At 43.8% G+C, this 22,924-nt stretch overlaps 1 protein-coding gene across 4 annotated transcripts in view; it reads right to left on the bottom strand.

Annotated features, from left to right (window-relative positions):
- Nucleotides 1-22,924, bottom strand: part of DUSP8 (dual specificity phosphatase 8) — an 82,392-nt gene that overhangs the window by 14,965 nt on the left and 44,503 nt on the right. The window contains exon 1 of one of the 4 annotated variants that reach the window (XM_081903835.1): nucleotides 13,530-13,954. The exons of the other annotated variants lie outside the window; for them this stretch is intronic. Coding sequence (XP_081759961.1) covers nucleotides 13,530-13,647 — 118 coding nt within the window. The 5' untranslated portion in view covers nucleotides 13,648-13,954. Of the gene's footprint in view, nucleotides 1-13,529; nucleotides 13,955-22,924 lie in introns of those variants that run through there. 4 annotated transcript variants of the gene reach the window in all.

Raw genomic sequence — 22,924 nt, 5'->3', positions numbered from 1 at the left:
CTTTACTATAATAGTAAACAGAGGGTGGATTTACCATTCACCATTTCTCTTCTCTACTCTTTCAGTACTGGGTTTTTTTGGGGGCGCGGGGGCACCAGCCGATTCACATGTCCTGTCTACTGTCAATCCCCAGTAACTCACCAACAGGATGAACTATTTTTCACATTACCCTTTAACGTTTTAGGAGGCTGTCGCCTCCCAGCTGCATGAGCAAGCAGCATAGGCTGATTCCAGCCTGCAGATTTTTAAATGATTACAAAGCAACCAAGTATCTTAGTGACGGGAGAGCAGCAGATAAACACACCATGTTAAATAAAATAAATTGAATCTGCAGGGGGTGGGGGTGGAGTAAGAGAGAGAGAGAGGGAGAGAGAGAGAGAGAGAGAGAGAGAGAGAGAGAGAGAGAGAGAGAGAGAGAGAGAGAGAGAGAGAGAGAGAATGTGTGTGTATGTAATTCTAGGAAGGCAGGAAATAAATTACCTGCACTGGAATTTGGCCAGGATGCTATGGGCTAATTTTACTCCTCTTTTATAAATAGCCCCCCTGGGATCTTTAGCAGCCACATGTGAGCAACGCTTGTCATCTGAGAAGCGGCAGTTGCCAGTGGTGTTGTTGTAGGTTTAGAAGTGACTGAGGGAAAAGCGTTGCCCAGAGCAGTGTTTCTTCAAATTGCCTACCTTTTGGTACATTTTCTGTGTTGACCTCTCTGCCAAGGAAGCCTTGCTATGGCTGCTGGGATAACCCAGTGTGCTGTAGACAAATTTAGGGCATTTTCTAGAGCACACCCTCAGTTTCTTCAGGGCGGTGGCTGGATGTGTCGGGTCTCCCTGCTACCCCGAGTGAAATCAGAATGTGACCTAGGATACTAAGTTGGGTTGCACCAACGGCACTGCCACCATACAAATATATGTTAAAAAATAATAATTAAGAAGCGGGACATGCCCCCAATGTACATTTCATTTAAAGATAGGACCTGGATCTATTAAGATTGAAGACTACCGACCTCAAACACATCCAAGACTTTGCTGAAGCCACATATTCAGAGGGAAGAATTGTGACATTGGGTAAAAGCAGCCTTTCAGGAAAGCCCTGAGTGATCTTCTCATTGAGGATCCTCACCCTAGTGTTCCCTCTGGAACAATCTGAAAACCAGTGGCTTAGGAAATCACTCCTAGGATCCTTCGACTGCGCCGGTCTGTTACTGGTAGATCCCTGTCCCCCTGGTCCGTCATCCGTAATCTCCAGCTGAATCACAGCATACATAGCTGCAGGCCTTTGTACTTGAAACAGACCTACGTCAAAGTCATGCTGCACTTCAGTAGTCTGCCTCTCTCTTTGTGGCTCCCACGCATGCACACAGAGCTCTTTTCTATTTCATGCCCGAGTGGATGGCCGATAAAGCGGCCCCGTGTACAATACTAATTAGGAAAGCGAGCCCATATACTGGGTGGGCGGCTGAGATAGATGGCAGGATCTCATTTCTGAACAGATCACAGTGATCCCCCCCCCAGACGTTGCAGAACATGGCATAGCAAGCAGCACCTGAATCAAACAGATCTTGTTCTAGCTTAGAGCTTCAGGCTTGTTCTTGTTCTGATCAGCTTCCCAAAACTGAGCAGCAAGGACATATCAGTGATAATGGCTTCTTCTGAAACATTGATGTTTAGTAGCGGGATTCTGTGAAGCTTACTTTCCAAATTGCACTTCTTATATTGGATTGACACAACTAAATTGGGAAAAGCTACAAAGGTTCAGTAGGAGGAAATATTTGCTTAAGCACCAATTTATAATACAGTTTGACAAAAAATTGTTTTACAAAGGACTTGTGTTTTCCACCTCGTGCCAGGCACAAATGAAAAGCCACCTTTTACGTAAAATACTGTTCCTGGATACTCTTATCAGAAGGTAAAGTCTGACCATACAGTTCACACAAACATCTTCCTTGAGACAGCCTTCTGATCTAATGCTTCACAGGGTATATTTTTTTCTTTCCCTGCAGAATTTGGCAACTAACTAAATAAAAAAACAACCCAATCCCTAAGCACTAATAATATTTGTGAACAACACTATTTCTGCTGCCAGATAAATACTAGATTTTTTTTTTTAAATCACCAAGTCTTGTCCATTCGGGATGTGAGGAGTTAAATGCACTTTGCAACACCACTTCCTCTGTGGCTCTTTGTGGCATGACATCACCCCTCAACTGGGATATTAAATCAGAATGAATGAAACAAGATTAGCACAGGTGCACATGAGCTCTGGTTACTCCTAGCTGCCTCCCTCCCCCCTCCCCCCGGCACCACAATTGCATCAATTTCACCATGAAGCATACATTACGGGGTTGGGAAGTGTGTATATAAGCATATGTAATTCTCTATTTTTTCGTGGAATGAGGGGTGTTGGCAGATAATCCAGGAGTCAAGACTTGGGCATCTGGAAAGACTAGACAAAAGAAGTCATCCTCTACACAGCTTGTTGTATTGCTGCAAATGGATAAAGCAGTGTTATGCCGAGTTGAGTCAACTGGTCCATCTAGAGGACAGAATTGTGTATTCTGACTGGTAGAGGCTCTCTAAGGCTAAGGTTCAAACTAGCTCTGGCAGTGGCAGATCTGTGCATTTAGATACAGATCTCTCCACTCAACCCCCTCAAGACAGAACTGCAGAAAGAGGGAGTGAACAGTCTGTTTTTAACAGCAAAATGAGTGCAGAATCCTCCCCTTGCTTGCAGCTTATGTCCCTGTGGTCCTTACTCTTCAAGCACTTTTCTCAGTTGAGCACACTCCTGCTACTGGAGTTTAGCTGAGAAGGAAAGAAGGAGAGAACCATCACAGAAACTGTGGACAGGTAAGCTGTGAACACCGGGTTGCCATGTATTTGTCCCTGAAAAACAACCTCTTCCTTCATCCATGTGGTTGGGGGTAGAGCCACATCTAAGCATACAGGTCTGCTGCCATCAGATCTATTGTGCTCATGATCTTTTAACTGAAGATGTCAGAAACTGAGCCTGACACCCTTATGCATGCTATCGAGCTATAATTTCCTCCTTCCCTAATGTGTTTTTCTGAATACTCAGAAGAAAAGCTAAGAATAGCCAGCGCTCAGCGTGTCAGGCAGGGAGGGGGGGTTGTTGTTTTTTGCTTGCTTTTTTTGTCTCCCAATAGATGCAAGAGACAAAGAAACAAGGTTGCATGTCCTGGAGCACAAAGCTATGGGTTGATTTTACACTGGGCATGCGCTAAATAATCTGTACTGTGGTGTGAATTGGTCATACATGTGCTATGCATCACTGCATCACTTCTTGCCCTGTTGTAATCTGTATTGCAGAGTGATGCGGTTGCCAGTTGTCACTATGCTGCAGGGTGTCATAGGAAGGAGGTCATGTAGTGCAGGGTTGTGCCCTACCACTTCCTAATTTAAGTAATACCCTCTCAGTAATACCTGAGAGCCAGTGTGGTGTAGTGGTTAAGAGCGGTAGTCTCGTAATCTGGGGAACCGGGTTCGCGTCTCTGCTCCTCCACATGCAGCTGCTGGGTGACCTTGGGCTAGTCACACTTCTTTTAAGTCTCTCAGCCCCACCCACCTCACAGAGTGTTTGTTGTGGGGGAGGAAGGGAAAGGAGAATGTTAGCCGCTTTGAGACTCCTTAAAGGGAGTGAAAGGCGGGATATCAAATCCAAACTCCTCTTCTTCTTCTTGCCATGTTGGAGCAGTAGCTCTGTCTTAGGGCTCAGTCCACTGGGCACTGCTAAGCTCTTGCACAGCTCCCATTCATTTCAGCAAAAATGTCCCCCTTGAGGTTTTAGGATCTTTGCAGATGGAGAAACATGCCATTCATTTACTTGCCTATTATGCCCATTTTCAACTGAGAGGAATTGGGGCACTGAGAAATCTGCTCAGACCCAGGCTGCTCTTATCTCTAACAGCCTTACTAGAAAATACAGGAGGAGGGAATTTAACTGTCAGCAGATTCACTGCTAGTTTTGTTCAGGAAAATGCAAGCAAGCATGCAGGGTCTATTAAGAATGCCAGTGGGGATTCATTGAGGGAAGGAGGGCCCAGCATCTGATATTACTCTTGGCACACGTCCTCCTATCCCAACAAGCTTTTGTTTCAGAGATACAGGCCTCATTATGAGCATGATCTTGCAAAGGCTGCATAAGCTAATTTATTGGATAGAATAAAGAAACATTAAGTCTGCCTGAGTCCCACTGGAACAGGGGTGGGGGTTAAATATCCAATTAAATAGTTAATTTCCTTAATCTAAACGTGGGGTTTAAGCAATCCTTCAAAGGAATGAGGGGGGGGGAACAGACCTCTCAGCCACAATAGTGGCCTTAAAACCTCTTTTAATCTTCAGAAGTCAACATAGCTTAATGCAAAAAATGCAAAGGCCACAAGCAGAATTCCAGACATGACTGATGATTGGGTTGGCTTTGCTATTAACACTTGCTAGTTGCCCTTCTAGCATCAGATCAAGCAAGTGGAGGGTCAGGGAATAACAAAAGTCCAGGCCTTGTACAGTTGTGGTTCTTTTATTTGTCAAGCTATATGGCCTAGGAGTGGTATTATCTTGGCATGAGTGGAATTAAGAGAGGGAGTGCATCTGTATGTGGGACAGCGTGGGCGGAAAGAGTTCTCAGATTACTTATAAGTGCTCTCTCCAATAGGAGATCTGGTCAAAAATCCTGAGGCTGGCCAGAGCTGTAGATTTCCTGGAGGGTTTAGACAAGATTACCAAGCACAGAATGATATAACTATAGAGATGGAAGGGACCACAAGGGTTATCTAGTCCAAACTCTGGTAATGCAAGCAGTGACTTGGAGCTTTTTTTTTAGGGCATCCACTGATTTCAGGGACTGCAGAGCACCCAAAACTCCAGTAAAAGTGTCCTATAACCTGAGAGTAGATATGGGATTTAATATGGAGAGAACACTTGGCTCCTGCTTCTCTCACTCTTTTAAAACATATGATACAAAGGTTACAAGTGATTAGGACATCACAGGGGCACCACCTGGGTGTCAGCAGAAAAGGGTTAGGACTACTCCACATGCAGCCCCCATTTTAGCAGTCAAGCTACTCATGAATCAACCTTTCTATTTAAGCATCTTGGAGACATTAAATAATCCTGCCTCACACCATCCAAGAGAAATAAGACCATGCTTTTAAATGACACAGAAGACAGCTTTCTTAATCCTTGTCTTGTTTAGGCCATTAGAGAGGCTGGATTTACCCAGTCATTCTTTGTGCAACCAACATCATTTCTCCCAGTCTGTACTCTACCCCATGTTCATTGCAAATGATTTGTTGGGAATTTGCTGGACCACAGGTACAGTTGGAAATTTTGCACTTTGTCTCTCAAGCTACATAAAGAAGGTTTGTTATGGCAATTTGCATAGGGTCAAGTGCAATGTTAGAAACTCCCATTGTTCTAGGTGCATTTTGCGACAGGGAATTTCAATAGCATGAGTGGTTTCTGAGTTCTGGGTGTAGTACTGCGCCTAAGTTTTCAGATTAAAACTGCAGTGTGGAAGGAAAGGAGGACCTTTTTCTGCCTCGCCACTTCCAGCTACTCTCTGAAGACTGGAGAAGAGACCCTCTTAAGAATATTAGGGGGACGGACAGGGGAAGAACACCTGCAGTCCTGAGCATATCACTGTTCACAGCATTAGAGTGAGGTGGAAATGTTACTTTTATCTCGCATGCTACACAGAGCAGGTTTTTCCAAGGCCACACAGGAAATCTGTGGCACAGCAGCTAATGGCTGCACTCCCAAAGAACACACGGAAAAGGTTTTCTCCAGACACAACACCCAACTAACTCATTCGTGGTTTATCACTTTCTCAGCCTAGTGAGCCCAGCTGGTAGCAGCTGCCTGGGAAAACTCTGAAGAAAGTCCCCAGAGTTCAGGCAGATGCCGTCTTTTCCATCCATGAGACTGAAGTCAATGAAGCTAGACTTGCAAGCCCCAGGTTAGTGCCTGATCACTAAGAAAGCCTTCTCTTCTGTAATAACCATAGTATGAAAACCAGAAATGTGAAAGAAATATCATCATCATCATCAAAGTATCAAAAAGTCTATTTGCTGGAAAAGAACTAGTTTCCACCATAATGTGGTGCCTGGTGGCTATTTATGTTTTAAGCACTTAGCATCTTTTTGATCATGCGGAAGCCAATCTATTATTCCTCTACACCAAAGATTGTCCGCCTTTGTAAATATTGGCACATACTGACTTCCCTACAGTTCCATGGAAATCCCCTAGTTCCCCAAGATTGCTCTAGATTTAGTTATTACTTTGCAGTGCTGTCTTTGCAATTCTGTCTTCCTCTTCCTAACTACAATTTAATTACCTCTGTGATTTCTACTTCTAAATTCAACTACTCCCTTGCTTAGTTTTGTATTGATTTGGATTCTTTTTCTTCTTCTTCCTAATCTTTTCTTCTGCCCTTGATTTCTTTCCCCACTTATTCTTCTGTGTTCCCTTGCAGAGCAGTCAGTTCATTTACAGCTCATTCTTTTCCTTCACTTTTCTTCTAACCTGTCCACTGATCTCCTTTGGCAACAGCTCTTGATTTCTCTTGGTTTCCAGTGGTCATGTTTGAATATTTGGTCACAAAATACTTATTTTTCTTTCTGCTTCTCCCCCCACCCCACCCCAATTTTTTTGCTCATCATCTAATCCTTGCCACCTTTTGTCAAATATTATTTCTCTTTATTCATCTCCTAACCCTGCCGTGCCAACTTGCCTTTCTCCTAATGATGTTGTCTCCTATTTTGGTGGAATCTATCTGCCATGCAACAGCTGCTAACTGCTCCTACTTTGACAAATGTGTTACTTTAATTTTCTCTTGTTCCTTCAACATATCTCACTCATGCTCCTCTTGTTATATTTTCTTTTCTTGCTCCCTCTTCCCTTCTTTGAGATTGAACATCTTAGTTTTCTAAATATTTGCTTCCTTAATCTTAAACATTTCTTTCCCCTGCCCTCTGTTCTTTACTCTTTTACAATTGGATTCCATGTTTAAATGTCCTTCCCCCCCCTAAGGTGGATTGATTTAAATTAAGGCTGTTAGAAATATGAATTACATCACCAATAAAAAGACAGTCTTAAATCAGTGATTTAAATAAAGATACTCACTTTGAATTAATGTATTGAACAAGCATACATTATTATTTGGCTGCGATAACAATTAAAATATATTGGGCTTGTTTGCATAAAGCATATCTGGATCCCTGGTCTATGAAACCAGGAACAAGCATTGAGCCTACACATTAGAAATATCCCTTGAAAATACAGGAATAATGGCCAGCAATCACAGCATCCAAGATAACTCCACTGATTATTCACAATTCATCTTTTTTTTTCTCCTAGCTGTTTTCACACAGGAACAAAGCAGCAGGTTAGTTTAACATCATTATGCGCCGGTGTGCAACCAGCCCTTGCAATCTGCATTGTGGCATTGATCGATTGTACGTCACTCCTGCACCAATTTAAAACCAAGCCACAGGATCTGGACAAAAGGCTTGCTCAGCCATTGATGCAATCATTGTGCCAGCATCTGTATGGAACTCTTGAATGAGGCCTGCACTTCACAGTCCATTATCTAGAGAACAATATACCTCCAAACCCCTCATGTTTTTTGTCATGTCAGTGTGGTGGCAGAGGAGGGAGCAGATGCAGCCTTAGCTTTCTTTGTGGTGCACATGCATTTTCACACTGTTCTTTAGGTGAAAAAGACACTGCAACCAGCCAGCTGCCTATCAATGAGTGGAGGAAGATCTCCCCCGCAAACAGGTTCTGAGACAAGTTTGGCTTTGGGTTTAGCAACTAGCTCAGAAATAATATATCTTGTGGCTTCTCTTGGACAGCAAAGACTAGGCAACTGTAAAAGGATGTCAAATGATTCAGGGCCTTGTATTTGTTTAACTGCAGCTAGTGGTATATCATCTTCCATCTTATGTACTTTAAGGATATGTGATCCCCTCAGACAATAGAGCTTGAAGCCATCTGCTAGGCAAGTCTGGTTGATAAAGCATTTAAAACTACCTGTGACTAGAGATTTGGGCACCTACTCTAGGGTAAGATTTAGACCAGGGGTAGGCAACCTAAGGCCCATGGGCTGGATGCGGCCCAATCACCTTGCTGAAAACCTTCCTTTACCCTGAGACAAAACTAAACATTATTACTTAAGAGGAAATAAAGAAGTCTACACTGCCTAGCTAGGACCCCACCCCCATTTAAGCCATAGGTGGGCAGAATGACAAAATGCATCTACTTAAAATCACTTGAGCTCAGTTTAGTGACAATGTAAATCCTTATACCACCCTACCATTGTCGAGTCAGATTTGTGAAAAGGTGCATTTCCCCCAGCCTGCAGGTTTTCAGTGCATGAGTGTGGGTGAGATGGGGATTCTAATTAACTTTAGTGATACTACATATGAAATCAGGGTGGTAATTCTTTAATATTGACTGATCCAAAGTACAAAGGGTATGTATCATGCTATGTATGTGGTGTTAGAACAGGCATAGGCAAACTCGGCCCTCCAGATGTTTTGGGACTACAACTCCCATCATCCCTAGCTAACAGGACCAGTGGTCAGGGATGATGGGAGTTGTAGTCCCAAAACATCTGGAGGGCTGAGTTTGCCTATGCCTGTGTTAGAATATCCGCCCCTTAATTGCTCATCTACAATGAAGAAAATGAAGTCTATCGGTTTTGAAATGAATTTCCTAACTATTCCAACACGTTAAGCCCTTGAATATAACTTTAGAAAAAAATAAAAAATGCTGAAAAGCACTAAAGGCAGCTTAGACTGGTGAATCAAAGAATTGTAGGGTTGGAAGGGATCCTGACATTCACCGAGTCCAACTACAATGCAGGAATCTCAACTAAAGCATCCATGGCAAATGGCCATTCAACCACTGCTTGAAACTATTAAATGGAGAGTCCACCACCACCTGAGGAAGCCCATTCCACTGTCAAACAGCTCTTACTGTTGGAAAGTTCTTCCTGAGGTTTAGTTGGAATCTCCTTTCTTTTAACTTGAAGCCGTTGGTTCGGGTTCTACACTCCAGAGCAGGAGAAAACAAGCTTGTTCCATATTTTATGTGACAGCCCTTTAGATATTTGAAGATGGCCATTATATCTCCTCTTAATCTCCTCTTTTCCAGGCTAAACATACCCAATTCCCACAACCATTCCTCATAAGGTTTGGTTTCCAAACTCTTTATCATCTTGGTTACCCTTCTCTGCACGTGTTCCTCAATATCCTTCTTAAATTGTAGTGCCCAGAACAGTACTGCAAGTGTGGTCTGCCTAAGGCAGAATAGAGTGGGACTATAACTTCCCTTGATTGGAACACTATATAGTGGTACCTCTACTTGCGTTCACCTCCGGTTATGTATCCTTTGGGATATGTATGCGGCAAACCCAGAAATATTTTGCAGGGTTTCTCACCGCACGCATGCGCAGAAGTGCTCTATGTACTGCACACATGCACAGAAGAGTTAAACCATGTCACATGCATGCACAGAAGCATCATCTCCTTTTGCAAATTCCTCAGGATGCGACCAGAGCTCCGGAACGGATCCCATTCGCAACCGGAGGTACCACTGTACTTCTGTTGACACAGCATAGAACAGCATTAGCCTTTTTTGTTGCTGCATCACACTGTTGACTCATGTTCAAATTGTGATCTACTAAGACCCCTAGATCCTTTTTACATGTACTACTGGCAATCCAGGTGCCCAGCATCTTATATTTGTGCAGCTGGTTCTTCCTGCCTAAGTATAGAACCTGATATTTCTCCCTATTGGAATTCATTTAGTTAGTTTTGGCCCAGTTTCCCAATCTATTAAGGTCATTTTGAATCCTGATTCTGTCTTCCGAGGCATTGGCTACCCCTCCCAGCTTGGCGTTGTCTGCAAATTTCATGAGCATCCCCTTAGTTCATTCATCCAAGTTATTTATAAAGACGCTGAACAACAATGGGCCTAGGACAGAACCCTGCAGCACCCCACTTGTCCCTTTTTCCCAAGATGATGAGGCACCATTAGTCAGCACTCTTGGGGTTCAGTTAGCTACAAATCCACCTAACAGTGACCTTGTCCAGCCCTTATATTACTAGCTTCTCCCCAATAATATAATGGGGGACTTTGTCAAAAGGCTTACTGAATTCAAGATATACGGTTCAATGTCATTTTCACTTCTCCCCATATGTGAAAATCATCCATTACCAAGCCAGTGGTAGTGCTGATATTATTATTATTATTATTATTAACTCACCACACACTTTATTCAACAGCAGTTAACTCAGTGCCTTAAGTATGGAAGAGATGAACAGGTAAATAAGTGTCAGGAACAGATAAGCCACAAAAGGGGAACTGTGTGCCTGTATCAAAACACCTTCATTCTGTGTTTCCTCCTGTAAATGTCTCCTACATTCTAGCTTCGATCTCTTACATTAGGGGTGTGCGGTGGCTGTGGCGGGGAGGGGGTACTTTTGCTTAAGGACGGCTTCCATTACAAGCCTCGCCAATGATGAAATCACAGCACTTGAAAATCTTACTCAGTCCTGCCATAGAAAATTCCTTGGCTTTCACAACCATTACTTCCTTTTTGCAACTAGATGGTCTGCTCTGCTGTCTGCTCTGCTGTCTTGCCTTTACGTGCAAGACAACAGCCCTGATTTTGGTTCTTTTGTTCCCACACAAAGCAGAGTCCTCCAGCATGAGCTATATGTTTTGGTCACATACAAAACCCTGCTTAGCTGTCACACTGGAGCATTGTTACTCTCTCAACATAGCTAAATAAGTAGGAGGAGAGCAGTGACACCACTTCCAGGGCTACTTCACACCTTCACTCCCATACACAGGTATGCATTTTTGAGTATGGAGTAACAGCAGAACAAGCAAGTGACAGAGGTAGATCACACTATAATGCTATGGGAATTTGGCCTCTGTTCTTATTAGGCTAAGTAAGGGAGAGCTGTCATAACTGAAGAGTGTGGATGGGATATATCAAGACCTGAAACAGCAAAATATTCTCTGAAATTCACGAGGAAAGGACACTTGGCTGCTTTCCCCACCCCTTCTAGGATTAGCAAACGTCAGTTCTGACTTCCTTCCTCAAGTAACAAATGGTGTTCTACTCCTTATATCGGCTCGATTAGCTCACCCATTGCTGGACATTGGCCAATTCCACATAAAGCCCCTTTTCGTATGTATCAAAGCGGATGGAATGTTCAGCACATTTTTTCAATGCAGCCTCACTGGCCCCTTTTGAAAGGGCAACACTTGCTGTTTCGCCAGAGCCAAACACCGGCTTCTAAAATGGCAGTTAAAGCAGCTTTCTGAAAAGGGGGGGGGGAAGAACTGGCACTCTCTCTTAGGTCTCTGGAGACTGCCTCCCCTGATCCCTCATTTTAAATGGCTTTAGGATCTTACCTCATCAAGTTCCTATTTGAATTCTATTACTGCAGTGAAAGGGCTCGGTTGGTCTTTGCAGCTGTTCCCCTCACAGCCCCCTGCTATATTGACTCTCACCATCTTCCTGAGCTGCATCAAGTAATCTCTGTTCTCATGCCTTTGTCATCATGGCTGGTGGCACTTTTGCTGGTGGCATCATCATTATCATCATCATCATCATCAGGTATCTTTAACTCTGGGGTGATTGCTTTCTGTTCCCCCCCAATTCAGACAATTTTGACACTGCCATTGTGTGAGGAAGCTCAATCATTTGTCAGATGAAAGACTATCACATCTAAATTCTTCCTAGCTGAAGGAACAGGAAGCTTAGTTCACCACCATACAAAGACCCAAACCTCTATGCACACTTCTACCCATTCTATGCTCCCCCTTGTCACACACAAAAATGTTTTAGACATGTTATATGCAGCATATAGCCAGTTCTGATTGTCTATACTAGTATCAGAGGATAGAAGTAAGTATGCTTCTTGCTTTTACTGAGCTAACTAACATCTGTTGGGCAGGCAGTTTTAGGTTGCGTGTACAACAGAAAGAAGAATCCATAAGGGAGAGTGGGGGGGAACTCCACATTCCCTGTCCTCAAGTTAGTCATGCTTCGTTTTTTGAATCTTTGCCAACTGTTATATTTCTCCAAGGTGCAAGACCTTACGTAAATAGGAAAGCAACCATTAACACCAATATTATTATTTTTTTAAGCATTGGGCAATAACACCCTTGAAAGAATCAGCCCTCCTGAGTTGCTGGTCTAGATTTTCCTCTGGTAAATGTGCTTCACCAGGACCAGCTCTACTGGTTCTAAGTAAAGAAAAATGTGTCATTTCCATAAATGACTTATTACTAATGACACAATCGCTGGGCTATGCATCTCATGACACAAAAGGGCTTCCAAGCGCTGCAGGAGAATTCTGATTTTGTAAAGAGTGCAAGGGCTGTGGGAAAGTTTCATGGTTCCATCGTTTGGTAAAAGTAGGTCATTCTACTTTTTTAAAGCTGCTTTTCATTTCTCCTCTCACCTCTCGGGCTAGCCCTGCGAGTAATAAACCACTATGGATGCCTTTTCAATAAAGGAGTCATTCTCAGTAGAGAAATGCAGTCAGGCATATTGAGCAGCAAAGCAAATGCACAAGATCTAAAGCTAGGGACAGCATAGTGCCCCCACCTTCCTCGATGCCTCTTCTCTTATTCTGCCTTTCTAGAAGGCAATTCCTCCTTTCCTTCCTTTCCTTCCATCTGCACATCCACTTGATAGAAAGTGACCTCTAAAGAAGGTAGCAGTGAATGCAAGATGCTTTCTCATGCATGGAGATGTCCCCAGGAAATTTCCACAGCTCCCTACCCTTCTGCCCTGGAGAATGTGGTGAGTTACATAAGAAAGGAAGAATCTGCCTCACTCCTCTGAGTTTCCCATTATATTCCAGTTTTAACAATCCCAGTTCATTGTGAAATTAAGTCCCCCCCCCCATCCTTTTTTTAAAAATCCAGACCCTGTTAAAGGGGAAGCAACTCTTTTTTCTAGATGAGTGCTGCAGCACTGCACATGCAGGAACACAGAGGGACTCAAGGCAAGCATCACCCAATGCCCATCTTTTTGCAGCAGACAGACAGAGAGAGAGAAGACCTACACTGAAAGAGCAGCACATTTTCTGATTATTCTGGGAAAGGGGGAGTGTTACTCTGTCACATTCCAAAAGCCCAATTCTGAACATGTTGACTCAGAAGTAAGTCTCACGAATGAGATTTTCATGCGCATGCTTAGGATTGCTGCCTGTTGTGTCCTGCATCTGCGAAGGCTGGAGAAATGATGGGCATTCTCCCCCTCCTGCCGCCAGAATTTTAAACTTGTCCCAGTTCTGTGATGGCAAGATGCCAGCTGCCAATCCCCTCCCCACTTGGCACACTCAGGAGGCAGGAGACATGGTTCAGGCAAAAGAATCAATTCCTCCATCCCCCCCCCGCACCCCCCAAGCACACTCCAGTCCCATCCCCATTCACTTCTCATGCACACCCCCCATCTAAAAGGGATGGGAAATCCAGGGAACCAACCTCGCATCTCCCTGCTCTCCTTCATCCGTCTCACCCTGATTTTCAGCTTCATCTGCTCTTTGTGCATGTCTGGCCAGAACTGGTCCTCAGAGGGAGCAATCATAACATCCAAAGGCATCCAGGCAGCTGCGCTGCGTCTCTCTCCAAGAGCTACCTCCTGCCCTCGCAAAACAACAGTTGCCAGAGGTGGGTGGGTGGAAGCCTCCTTATTTCCCCCAAAAAAGTAGGGGAGCCCGAAACACCCCTAGATCCAGCTTCTTGGAGAAATAAAAAAGGGGAGGGAGCAGGACAGGAATATTCCTGCTCCTTCTCAGCAGAACGATTCTCCCCCTCTCTCCACTCCTTGTGTATGTGCAGCGCCAGCTCCAATGAGGCTGAATGAGATCAGCACATGAGCAACAGCCGTGCTGATCCACTAAGGAGCAGTCATAGCTAACGGGTCAGGCATGCAACCGCATTCCTTACTCAGCACACAGACATGCAGTTTAACTCAAGGGCTACGCTACTGGCATATGGTTCGCTCAGCTGCTTAAAGGGACAACATCCCTTTCCCCGCTTCCTCCAACCACCCTAGTGAATGGCAGGCTGCAGGGGTAAAAGAAGCAGCTCTGGTGCCTTTTGTTTTTGCAAGTCAATATATCTGCACAGCAAACTGAAGCTTTAGAAGGCTGTGCAGCCCTGCTCATCCATTTGATACAAGCTTGGTCCCAAAGCACCAACAGAAAGCAGAAGGAAGTGTGGTATAGTGGGCAGAGTACTAGCCTGAACAGCTAATGTCTGAGCCGGCAGTTTCCTGCACAATCCATTGCATCTCCCTTGTGATCGGGGTGGCAGTGCAGTACATTACATCCTCTTCCTGAAACTCTTTGAACTTCACCTCTCCACCACCTCCACACCCAGGAGAAAACTATGTATCTCATTAAAGACTGTTCTGGACAGGAGTCCCAAGCTGTCCTTATTTCTGGCCATTGCCCAGCTCCTGCTCCATCATGAAAGCATTGTTTTTAACAGCAAATCTGCACCACGACATTTGCCCATTCGTTAAGCTGGAACCAGGGCTCAACTAGACTTTGCCTCCCAACACCTTTTCATGCCAACACCAACCACACAATGCATATAACAGAATGCACAGAAGTACAGTGGTACCTCAGGTTACAGACGCTTCAGGTTACAGACGCTTCAGGTTACACACTCCGCTAACCCAGAAATAGTGCTTCAGGTTAAGAACTTTACTTCAGGATGAGAACAGAAATCGTGCTCCGGCAGCGCGGCGGCAGCAGGAGGCCCCATTAGCTAAAGTGGTGCTTCAGGTTAAGAACAGTTTCAGGTTAAGAACGGACCTCCAGAACGAATTAAGTTCTTAACCCGAGGTACCACTGTATTCATTCCAGGTCAGCCGGGGAACAATTTAAATGAAATTAATTGTCGCAACAAAGTTATCCATTTTTATGAGGGCAAGGAAGGTTTTGTAAGGCCAGTGGTTAATTCAGAAAAAACTCCTCTTGCTATCAAATCCCAATGTGTCACTTTCTCACATTTTGTCTCTTAAAATATGGCACTGCTGCCATCCCCAGTTGCCCTGCTGGTGTGAGCACCCCACTGCACGCTCAACTCTCCAACGTGTAAGCTCTTTGCCACTTGCCACTGCTGGCCCTCTAGTCCCCATTTGCATGCACAACATCCCAGGTTCAATCCTTGCCATCTCCATGTAGCACTGGGAATGTCATCTGAAACCCCAGAGAGCCACTGCCAGTCAGTGTAGACAATACTGAGCTAGATGGACCAATGGGCCTGACTCAGTGTGCAGCACCTTCCTAGTTTCCTAACCCGTTGGCCTGAACATATCCGAATCTCCTGCTCCACAGACTGCCACCCTTTCTGCACCCAGCTTCTATGGCCTTTGCACTCTGCTCTGCTCTCCTTTACATTTCATGCTTTTTGACACCAGCGCAACAATCATAAAGGGAGAAGTGAAGGAAGCTGATATTGAGGCCTGGCTCCTAGTTCCTAAACTTGTGTGGACTGTAAGAGTACTCCACACTGGTGACAGAGGAGAGCTTGATAAGGCAGTGGGGCCTAATGTTTGTTCTGCTGTGACAAGGACACTGGACAAGCATATACTCAGTATTCTTTAATTGCCTTTATGCCCTGATGCTTTCTAAGTCTGCTCATGGACTGAACGGCTCCTAGTTCTATGGAAAACCATCCAGGATTAGATGTGCTGGATGGGATGCTTTGTCTCTTTAAAGCCAACGATTTACAAGGGCAAGGAATCCAAGGCTGAACTGTTTCATGGGAGTTCAGTGTTTTTCCTTAACAGTGACATCACTCCAGATGAAGTCACCAGCATTAAATAAACCCTCCCTCCCACCCGCCGCTCCATGATTGGAACCAGTGTTCTAATGAGACTTGTTATTGTAACAAATATGGGGTTGATTATTATCATATGTGGGTTGGAGTTTAGAAAAGTACAATGAAACTACACTGGAGAAGAGGGGCAGTGTTTAAACAGAGGCAGTACGCTGAATGCTGCTCCTGTTAGCCCTCAGAACATATCGCTTGACCCCCTGGTCAATGTATCATGCCAGTGTACTGCAGCAAAACTGGGGAAGAAGAACATTAGAGGACAATCACATTTGCTTTCCTAGCATTTAGAACTGTTTCCTGAAACTGCGTAACATTTTCACTGGTAAAGTAGGTTTAGCCAAGCAAACCTGTTATTTACTCTATTTCTGAACACTGCTTCCTGAAACTATTTTTAGGAGGGGGAGTAAGTACCCTATGCAGTCATGTCCCCTCTGCATTACGCAGTGGCGTAGCGTGGGGGTGCAGGGGGGCCCGGCCGCACCGGGCGCAACATCTGGGGGTTAGGGTTAGGGTGCGCAAATCCATGGGTTAGGGGGCGCAAATTACTTGCCTTGCCCCGGGTGCTGACAACCCACGCTACTGGAATTACGGTTGGAGTTTCTTAATGAAAAATCAGGTCATATTTTATAACATACTATAGTCTATCATTTTCAGGTCATATGTATGTATTCTCTGCCCAGTTGAACTGCTCAAAATTGACCTTCCTCCCATTTTTAATTGGACCTTCCTCCAATTAAAAAAAAACCTCCACCTCCCAACAATCAAGCAAAAGGTTGATAATGTGTTTAAAGACCTGGTTTAGAACTGAGGTACCATAAATATACCATTTATCAATGGAGAGGTCACTACACTGAGATGTACGAGCTCAGTTTCTTATCTTTTAATGTTATTTAATTCACTCCTTGGCTTGTCGCAGCTGAGCAAGCCCCTTGGACAGTAGACCCTGCTTCTTGTCAGGACTTCCTATGCTCTCTCTTTAGCACTTGGGTGAATCCTGCGGGTACTTTAAGAAAAATAAGCATCTTTTGTTGCACATTTGCAGTGCAAGTCCTCCTAGCATGCGGACAACCAGGGCCCATGCAAACATTACAGCAGCTGCTCCCTGCAACGTCGACACTGACTGGCACAACACAATTTGTGAAAGCAATCAAGAAGTGTCTGAAATACTGAAAGCACTTTGTACTTCAGCATTTGATTTATCAAAAGCTCCAGCTGGTGAGAAGGAACATCTACAACAGGGGTGAGGAACTTCTGGCACTCCAGATGTTGTTGGACTACAATTTCCACCACCCCAGACTATTGGCCATGCTGGTTCAGAGTGATGGGAGTTGCAGTTCACAGGATTCCTGTGATCTACAACAATGGAAACTTCCCATCTTTCCATTGCATGACTTCTTTAGGTAGCTCTGTCAGAAAAATAATAATAAAATCAGTTTTCTTAAAAGGAAATAAATATTAACTGGGAACAGGCTCTTATGTTATACACACACCTCCTTTCTATTTGCAAGCATTGAATTATGACGTGACACAGTACTTTTGCCATTTTTGTATGTAGAAATTTGCTAAATGCCTCTCCTCTCCCCGCCCACCCCCAGCAGCCCCACACAATGAGTTTCTTGCTCTTGGTCCAATTGTTACAAAAGCTGTCTTGGCAGTGTGGGGGGAGGGAAGACAGTGGGTGGGAGTGCATTCCAAAGAATAATTATAGAATCAGGAAAACAAGTCTTCTGATGATGACATTGCTAAACAAAATGTTATAGAACACAGGCTTGGAATACAATTCACTCAGCCATGTGACCTGGCTCAGTCTCTCTCTCTGAATGAAGCACTCAGAAACATCTAAGATTCTGGCTGGCGATTACACTTCCACTGGGGCCACTTTGTACAGGAGTGAAGGACAGGCTAGCCCATGGGTAGGCAACCTAAGGCCCGGGGGCCGGATCCGGCCCAATCGCCTTCTAAATCTGGCCTGCGGACGGTCCAGGAATCAGCGTGCTTTTACATGAGTAGAATGTGTCCTTTTATTTAAAATGCATCTCTGGGTTATTTGTGGGGTCTGCCTGGTGTTTTTACATGAGTAGAATGTGTGCTTTTATTTAAAATGCATCTCTGGGCTATTTGTGGGGCATAGGAGTTAATTCATATTTTTTTTCCAAAATATAGTCTGCCCCCCCCCACAAGGTCTGAGGGACAGTGGACCGGCCCCCTGCTGAAAAAGTTTGCTGGCCCCTGGGCTAGCCCCTGACAGCAAACATAGCCACCATTCTCCTATCTTCTGTATGATGTTTCTAGAAGAAAAGAGAAAAGAAAAAACCAGGGAAGACATCCCTCTTCCTGCTGCATCTCACCTTAATCCATCCCCTTTCCTTGAAGGGATTGATCAGGGTGTGCTCACAAAGGCACCCCTCTCTGAGTTGTTTCAGGAAGCATAAGAGGAAAGAGGGTGGGTGGAAGAGTGCAGAACTGGCAGATTGGGCACTAACACAGTCTTTGTCAGAGCTCCAAGATTCCGCATGCAGGACCTGTAGTTTACAAGCTGGGTTTCAGGGGGCTAGACAGGACAGGCAAAGACAGGGGCTTTTCATGTGCTGTTTTGATACCTGACTGGTTAAGGCTTCCACTGTGAAGCCACTGGCTTTTACTGACATGTATGCATTTATATCCTCAAAGCATAACAAAATATTATGACATTTCAAATCTAAACGAATAAAGGTATTATGAATGTAAACCTATAAGAAGTTCAAATCAATTTCCACGTAAAATTGGAGGTCACAATGACAACTCTCAACCACCGACTGACTGGAGAGAGTGTCAAAAAGAAAGAAACGAAAAGAAAAGAAAAGAGAAAAGAATTTACAGCTCTCCAAAAAAGGAGGCCAGCCAAGTAGGATTGGTGGTTTTTTTCCTTCTTCCTTTTTTGGCATAAGGGAGTTCTACTGTTGTGGGTCCAGCCTTGAAAAGGCCACGCTACCAAGCCTTGAGCTTGCAGCATATTCCTGAGCTTACTTTAAAGGGGGGGCAGCAGCAGGGGAAAACACTAAAATCATAATTCTCTGTACAGAGCTGAGAATTAGTTCTTCTTCCAAGTTGATGGGCAGAGAGCTGTGCTTTGCTCAAAAATTAATACTACCCATTTCACCTTTAGTTTTATGTAAAAGTAATTATATGCCACCATTTATATACTGCAATATCAGGGTGGTGTGCAGCAATGAAACATTTCACTTACATATGCTTGTTCAAGACAAAGATAATCTATTGTTTGACTGTGAACAGATATGGGTATGCTCTGGAAGACTTTCTGTCTCTGCTTCAATGGACCAAAAGCCATACCTCCATGCCACTGTGACTAATGCCACTAGGTCCACATTAATCCCCATCACAGATGCCAAATAACTGGCTCAATGGCGCCCACCCACGAGCAGAAATATACCGTACACCACAACTGAACAGCATAGGAGCACGACATGCTGTGTGCATTAGGGGAAATTGTGCTGCTATGTCATTGCTCTAAAGACAACAACCATTTTCTGAACTTGGTTGGGGGGAACCAAGCTGAACAGGACTAAGAGGGAGGGTTTTGTACATGAGATCATGTAGATGCCCCATAAAAAGTGGGTAAACAAAGTATGGCAACACCACAGTACATGCCCAATGTGGAAGCAATCACCTGAACTTTCAGTATTAAACTAAAAGCCATAATCACCAACTATGATTCTTTGTGAATACTCAGTGATATTGAACAAGATCACTTGGAAGAATCTCTATTGGAATTTCGCTGGAAAATAGAATTGCGCAAGTATCAGTACTGCTTGTGTTGGGACAGTATTCCATTGGGGAGTGTGTGTGTGTGTGTGTGTGTGTGTAAGTAACAGTCGCTAGGCAACTACAAATGATCAGTGTGTTGCTAACCCACTTTCCAGAAGTAAAGGCTGCATCTGTTACAGGTTATTTGACTCCATCTAATAAACCAGTTTGTACTAGGGGACCATTGAGGTTCCTGTTGAGATGAAGAGGCTAGTGAGCGCCTTTGGTTTGCTTCTGGCAAACTGCTTCATTAGCACTTCATTAACACCTGCTGTTAACAAGCATTTAAGGAGGCTGCCGCCCAAGCAGACAGCAGCTGCAACCTCAGCTTCTGGGCCAACCCAAGAACATACTCCCATTCTCTTCCCCACCATTTATGCACAAACTACTGTTTCTATCTCAGTACAGTAAGTAGTCATGTCAATGATGAACCACTCCTGTCCTGAGAGTTAACGTAAGTGTGAAACATGGATGCACAAAGGATAATTCCTTTAGGAAACTTAACTGATACCTTAATGGTCATATCCGACAAACCCCTGAACTTTTATCTATTATCATGCATTCGATAAAGCGGGATCTTGTTCATGAAAGCTTATGTCATAGGGAACGTTCACTATTTCACTATGCAAAATGTGCTCCACTGTTTTTGCTGGAAACTGATTTATTAGACAAATCCAAACCAAGCCTAGAAGTTTTCTTCTGTAAAATTTCCAATAATGCCTTGTGGCTCCCAAGTACAGTATTTACATGTTTTCAAAATATCTTCGTCCACGTTCCTGTAGTTTCCTTACAGGCCGGTCCTGTGGAAAATGTAGCGAACTGGAAATGCCAAATCCCTTAACAAACCATATCTAAACGCATGATATAATCTGCCACCAAACATTAGCTAGAATGGAATTCAGTGCAGAGAACATGGATTGGCAGCATATTAAAACAAGATGGAATTAAATTAGGATGCCAAGTTTCAAAGCTCTCCCTTTCTGCACAGTCAGCCACCATATTTGGACTCACAGCACAATGCTCTCCAGCATTAATGGGGTACTGAGTGCCACCTCCTCAATCACTTGCCTTGAAAGTATCTTATCCATTAAGACTGACACACAACATGTATCACTGCCCTAAAGCATGATGGCTGCAAGGAAGATCAAAAGCTGGACATAAAAGTTGGCCAATTAAGCAGTGCATGAAAAAGAAACACCAACATCTCAAGTCAACACAATGACTCTGCCAGTTGAAAGAGTAGTTTATCAAGTTTGTGTTGGCAGCTTTACTAAGATTTAATTAAAAAGTTGCAGTTTAAAAAACCCCCAAACCCTGTCTATACCTCTTTCACTGTCACATTCTACTTATTGCTGGCCCAAGGTAAGATAAAAGCTTAGATGTTCAGTTATCATGTATATAGCAGTAATGGACCGCTTCACAGTGCTAAACTTTTTTTTTTAAAAAAAAACTTTCCAAGTATCTGAAAAGTGAATGGTTTTGAAAAAGCTTTTTTGTTTTGTTTCTTTTTTAAAGAACATCTCAAACAGTACAGTTTGATGCAGTGGAAAGTTGTTTTGTTATCTTTATGTGCTGCCATGTGATCAACAATTAGTACATCTTTTGAAAGCTGTACAGTGGTACCTCTGGTTAAGAACTTAATTCGTTCCGGAGGTCCATTCTTAACCTGAAACTGTTCTTAACCTGAGGTACCACTTTAGCTAATGGGCCTCCCGCTGCCACCGCACGATTTCTGTTCTCATCCTGAAGTAAAGTTCTTAACCTGCGGTACTATTTCTGGGTTAGCGGAGCCTGTAACCTGAAGCATCTGTAACCCGAGGTACCACTGTATCAGAATTACAGGCCTTTCCCACTGATAACTTTCTGCTCTAAGCATCTGACCCTTCTCTTCTGTTTTACTTTTTAGTGCTTAGCCAATTTCTAACCCATTAGTAAACTTTTAGATCTTACCTCTATGAAACTTATGTTTTTTAATAGACTCCAGAGGACATCTATAGGCTCATTTAGCAAGTTCAAATAAACTATATACATCTAGGCTACTGGTTTGACTATTTCCTTTACACATACTTGTAAATATTGGGGCCCTGCTTTGCTTCATTTACCAGGCACCATTAAACAACCCCACATAAACAAATGGGGGGGAAATTAAATGGGCCGACACAAATATTGGCTCCTGACTTGTCAGGTGAATATAGAAGTATTTCTTCACAGCTGCTAATGTGCTTTCAACCCTTCCTGATATATATATCCCACAGGAGGTAAAGAAAATAAACGGATCTACTGAGTTTAGGGAAATAGGAGTGGAGGAGAAATGGGCATGTATGATATGCCTCTGAAAGACACAGGCTCTCCATAGCACTGCAGGTTTGCAAGTGGTCTGGGAGTATGGCCAGACCTGTCAAAGGCAATGTGTTTGCTGAAGAGCTGGGGGTGGAGAGATCACTCATCAATTATTACCATGCCACATTCTTTCCAAATCATGAGTGTTAAATGGGTGCTCTAAATTTAGAAAAAAAGAGGGATGGAAAAATCTAAACATTCTTCACAGAACTGGTACAAGCTCTAGAGTGGGGAAGAAGATGGCTGATGAGCTCACATGTACACCAGGGCCAGATGAAAAGCTACTGGCTTGAGAAAAGGTACAAAAGGCTTTAGCACAGCTTGGTGACCAAGAGTGTGGGTGTGGGAGGGACTCAGTCAGAGCTTCAGAAGTAGCTCATTCAGTTGCAGAATACTGAATTCTTTATAACCTATGTCTTGAACTGTTGTGAACTATTCATCCTGCGCTCAAATGCAGGCTTAATTTAGCCCTCTATTTTATTTTACTTCAAAGTCTAATTCCACACAACTCTTAGTGTTAACTGTTTTATTTTTCTAGGCTGTGCACACATCCACTTCTCTTGTGAATGGCCTTAGGCTTCTCACATGAATTGCCCTAGGTTACTCCTCATGTGCCTGCAGTGAACCCTCCCATGAGAAAGATGTGGCTATTCCACACTCCCAGGCTGCTTCTATGAAAGCAATAAGGATGCTGCACTTGAAAAACCAACCGCCAGAACCACCTCATCAGTCCTGTGATGCAGAACCAGGTAGGATTTGTGCATTTTAGTCCTAAGTAGGCTACCATCAAATTATGCTCCCTAATTTTCAAGCAAGAGCTACTTCAGAGCTATGGGAAACTGAGAGCAGAGTCTTACTTTCAGCAAGTCCTTTGGTCTCCACCA

Source organism: Podarcis melisellensis, assembly GCF_964234715.1.
Source record: "Podarcis melisellensis genome assembly, chromosome: 1".
In the NCBI taxonomy this organism is placed as follows: domain Eukaryota; kingdom Metazoa; phylum Chordata; class Lepidosauria; order Squamata; family Lacertidae; genus Podarcis; species Podarcis melisellensis.
The sequence above is the reverse complement of the archived record's forward strand: the minus strand, read 5'-3'. Positions and strand labels throughout refer to the sequence as shown.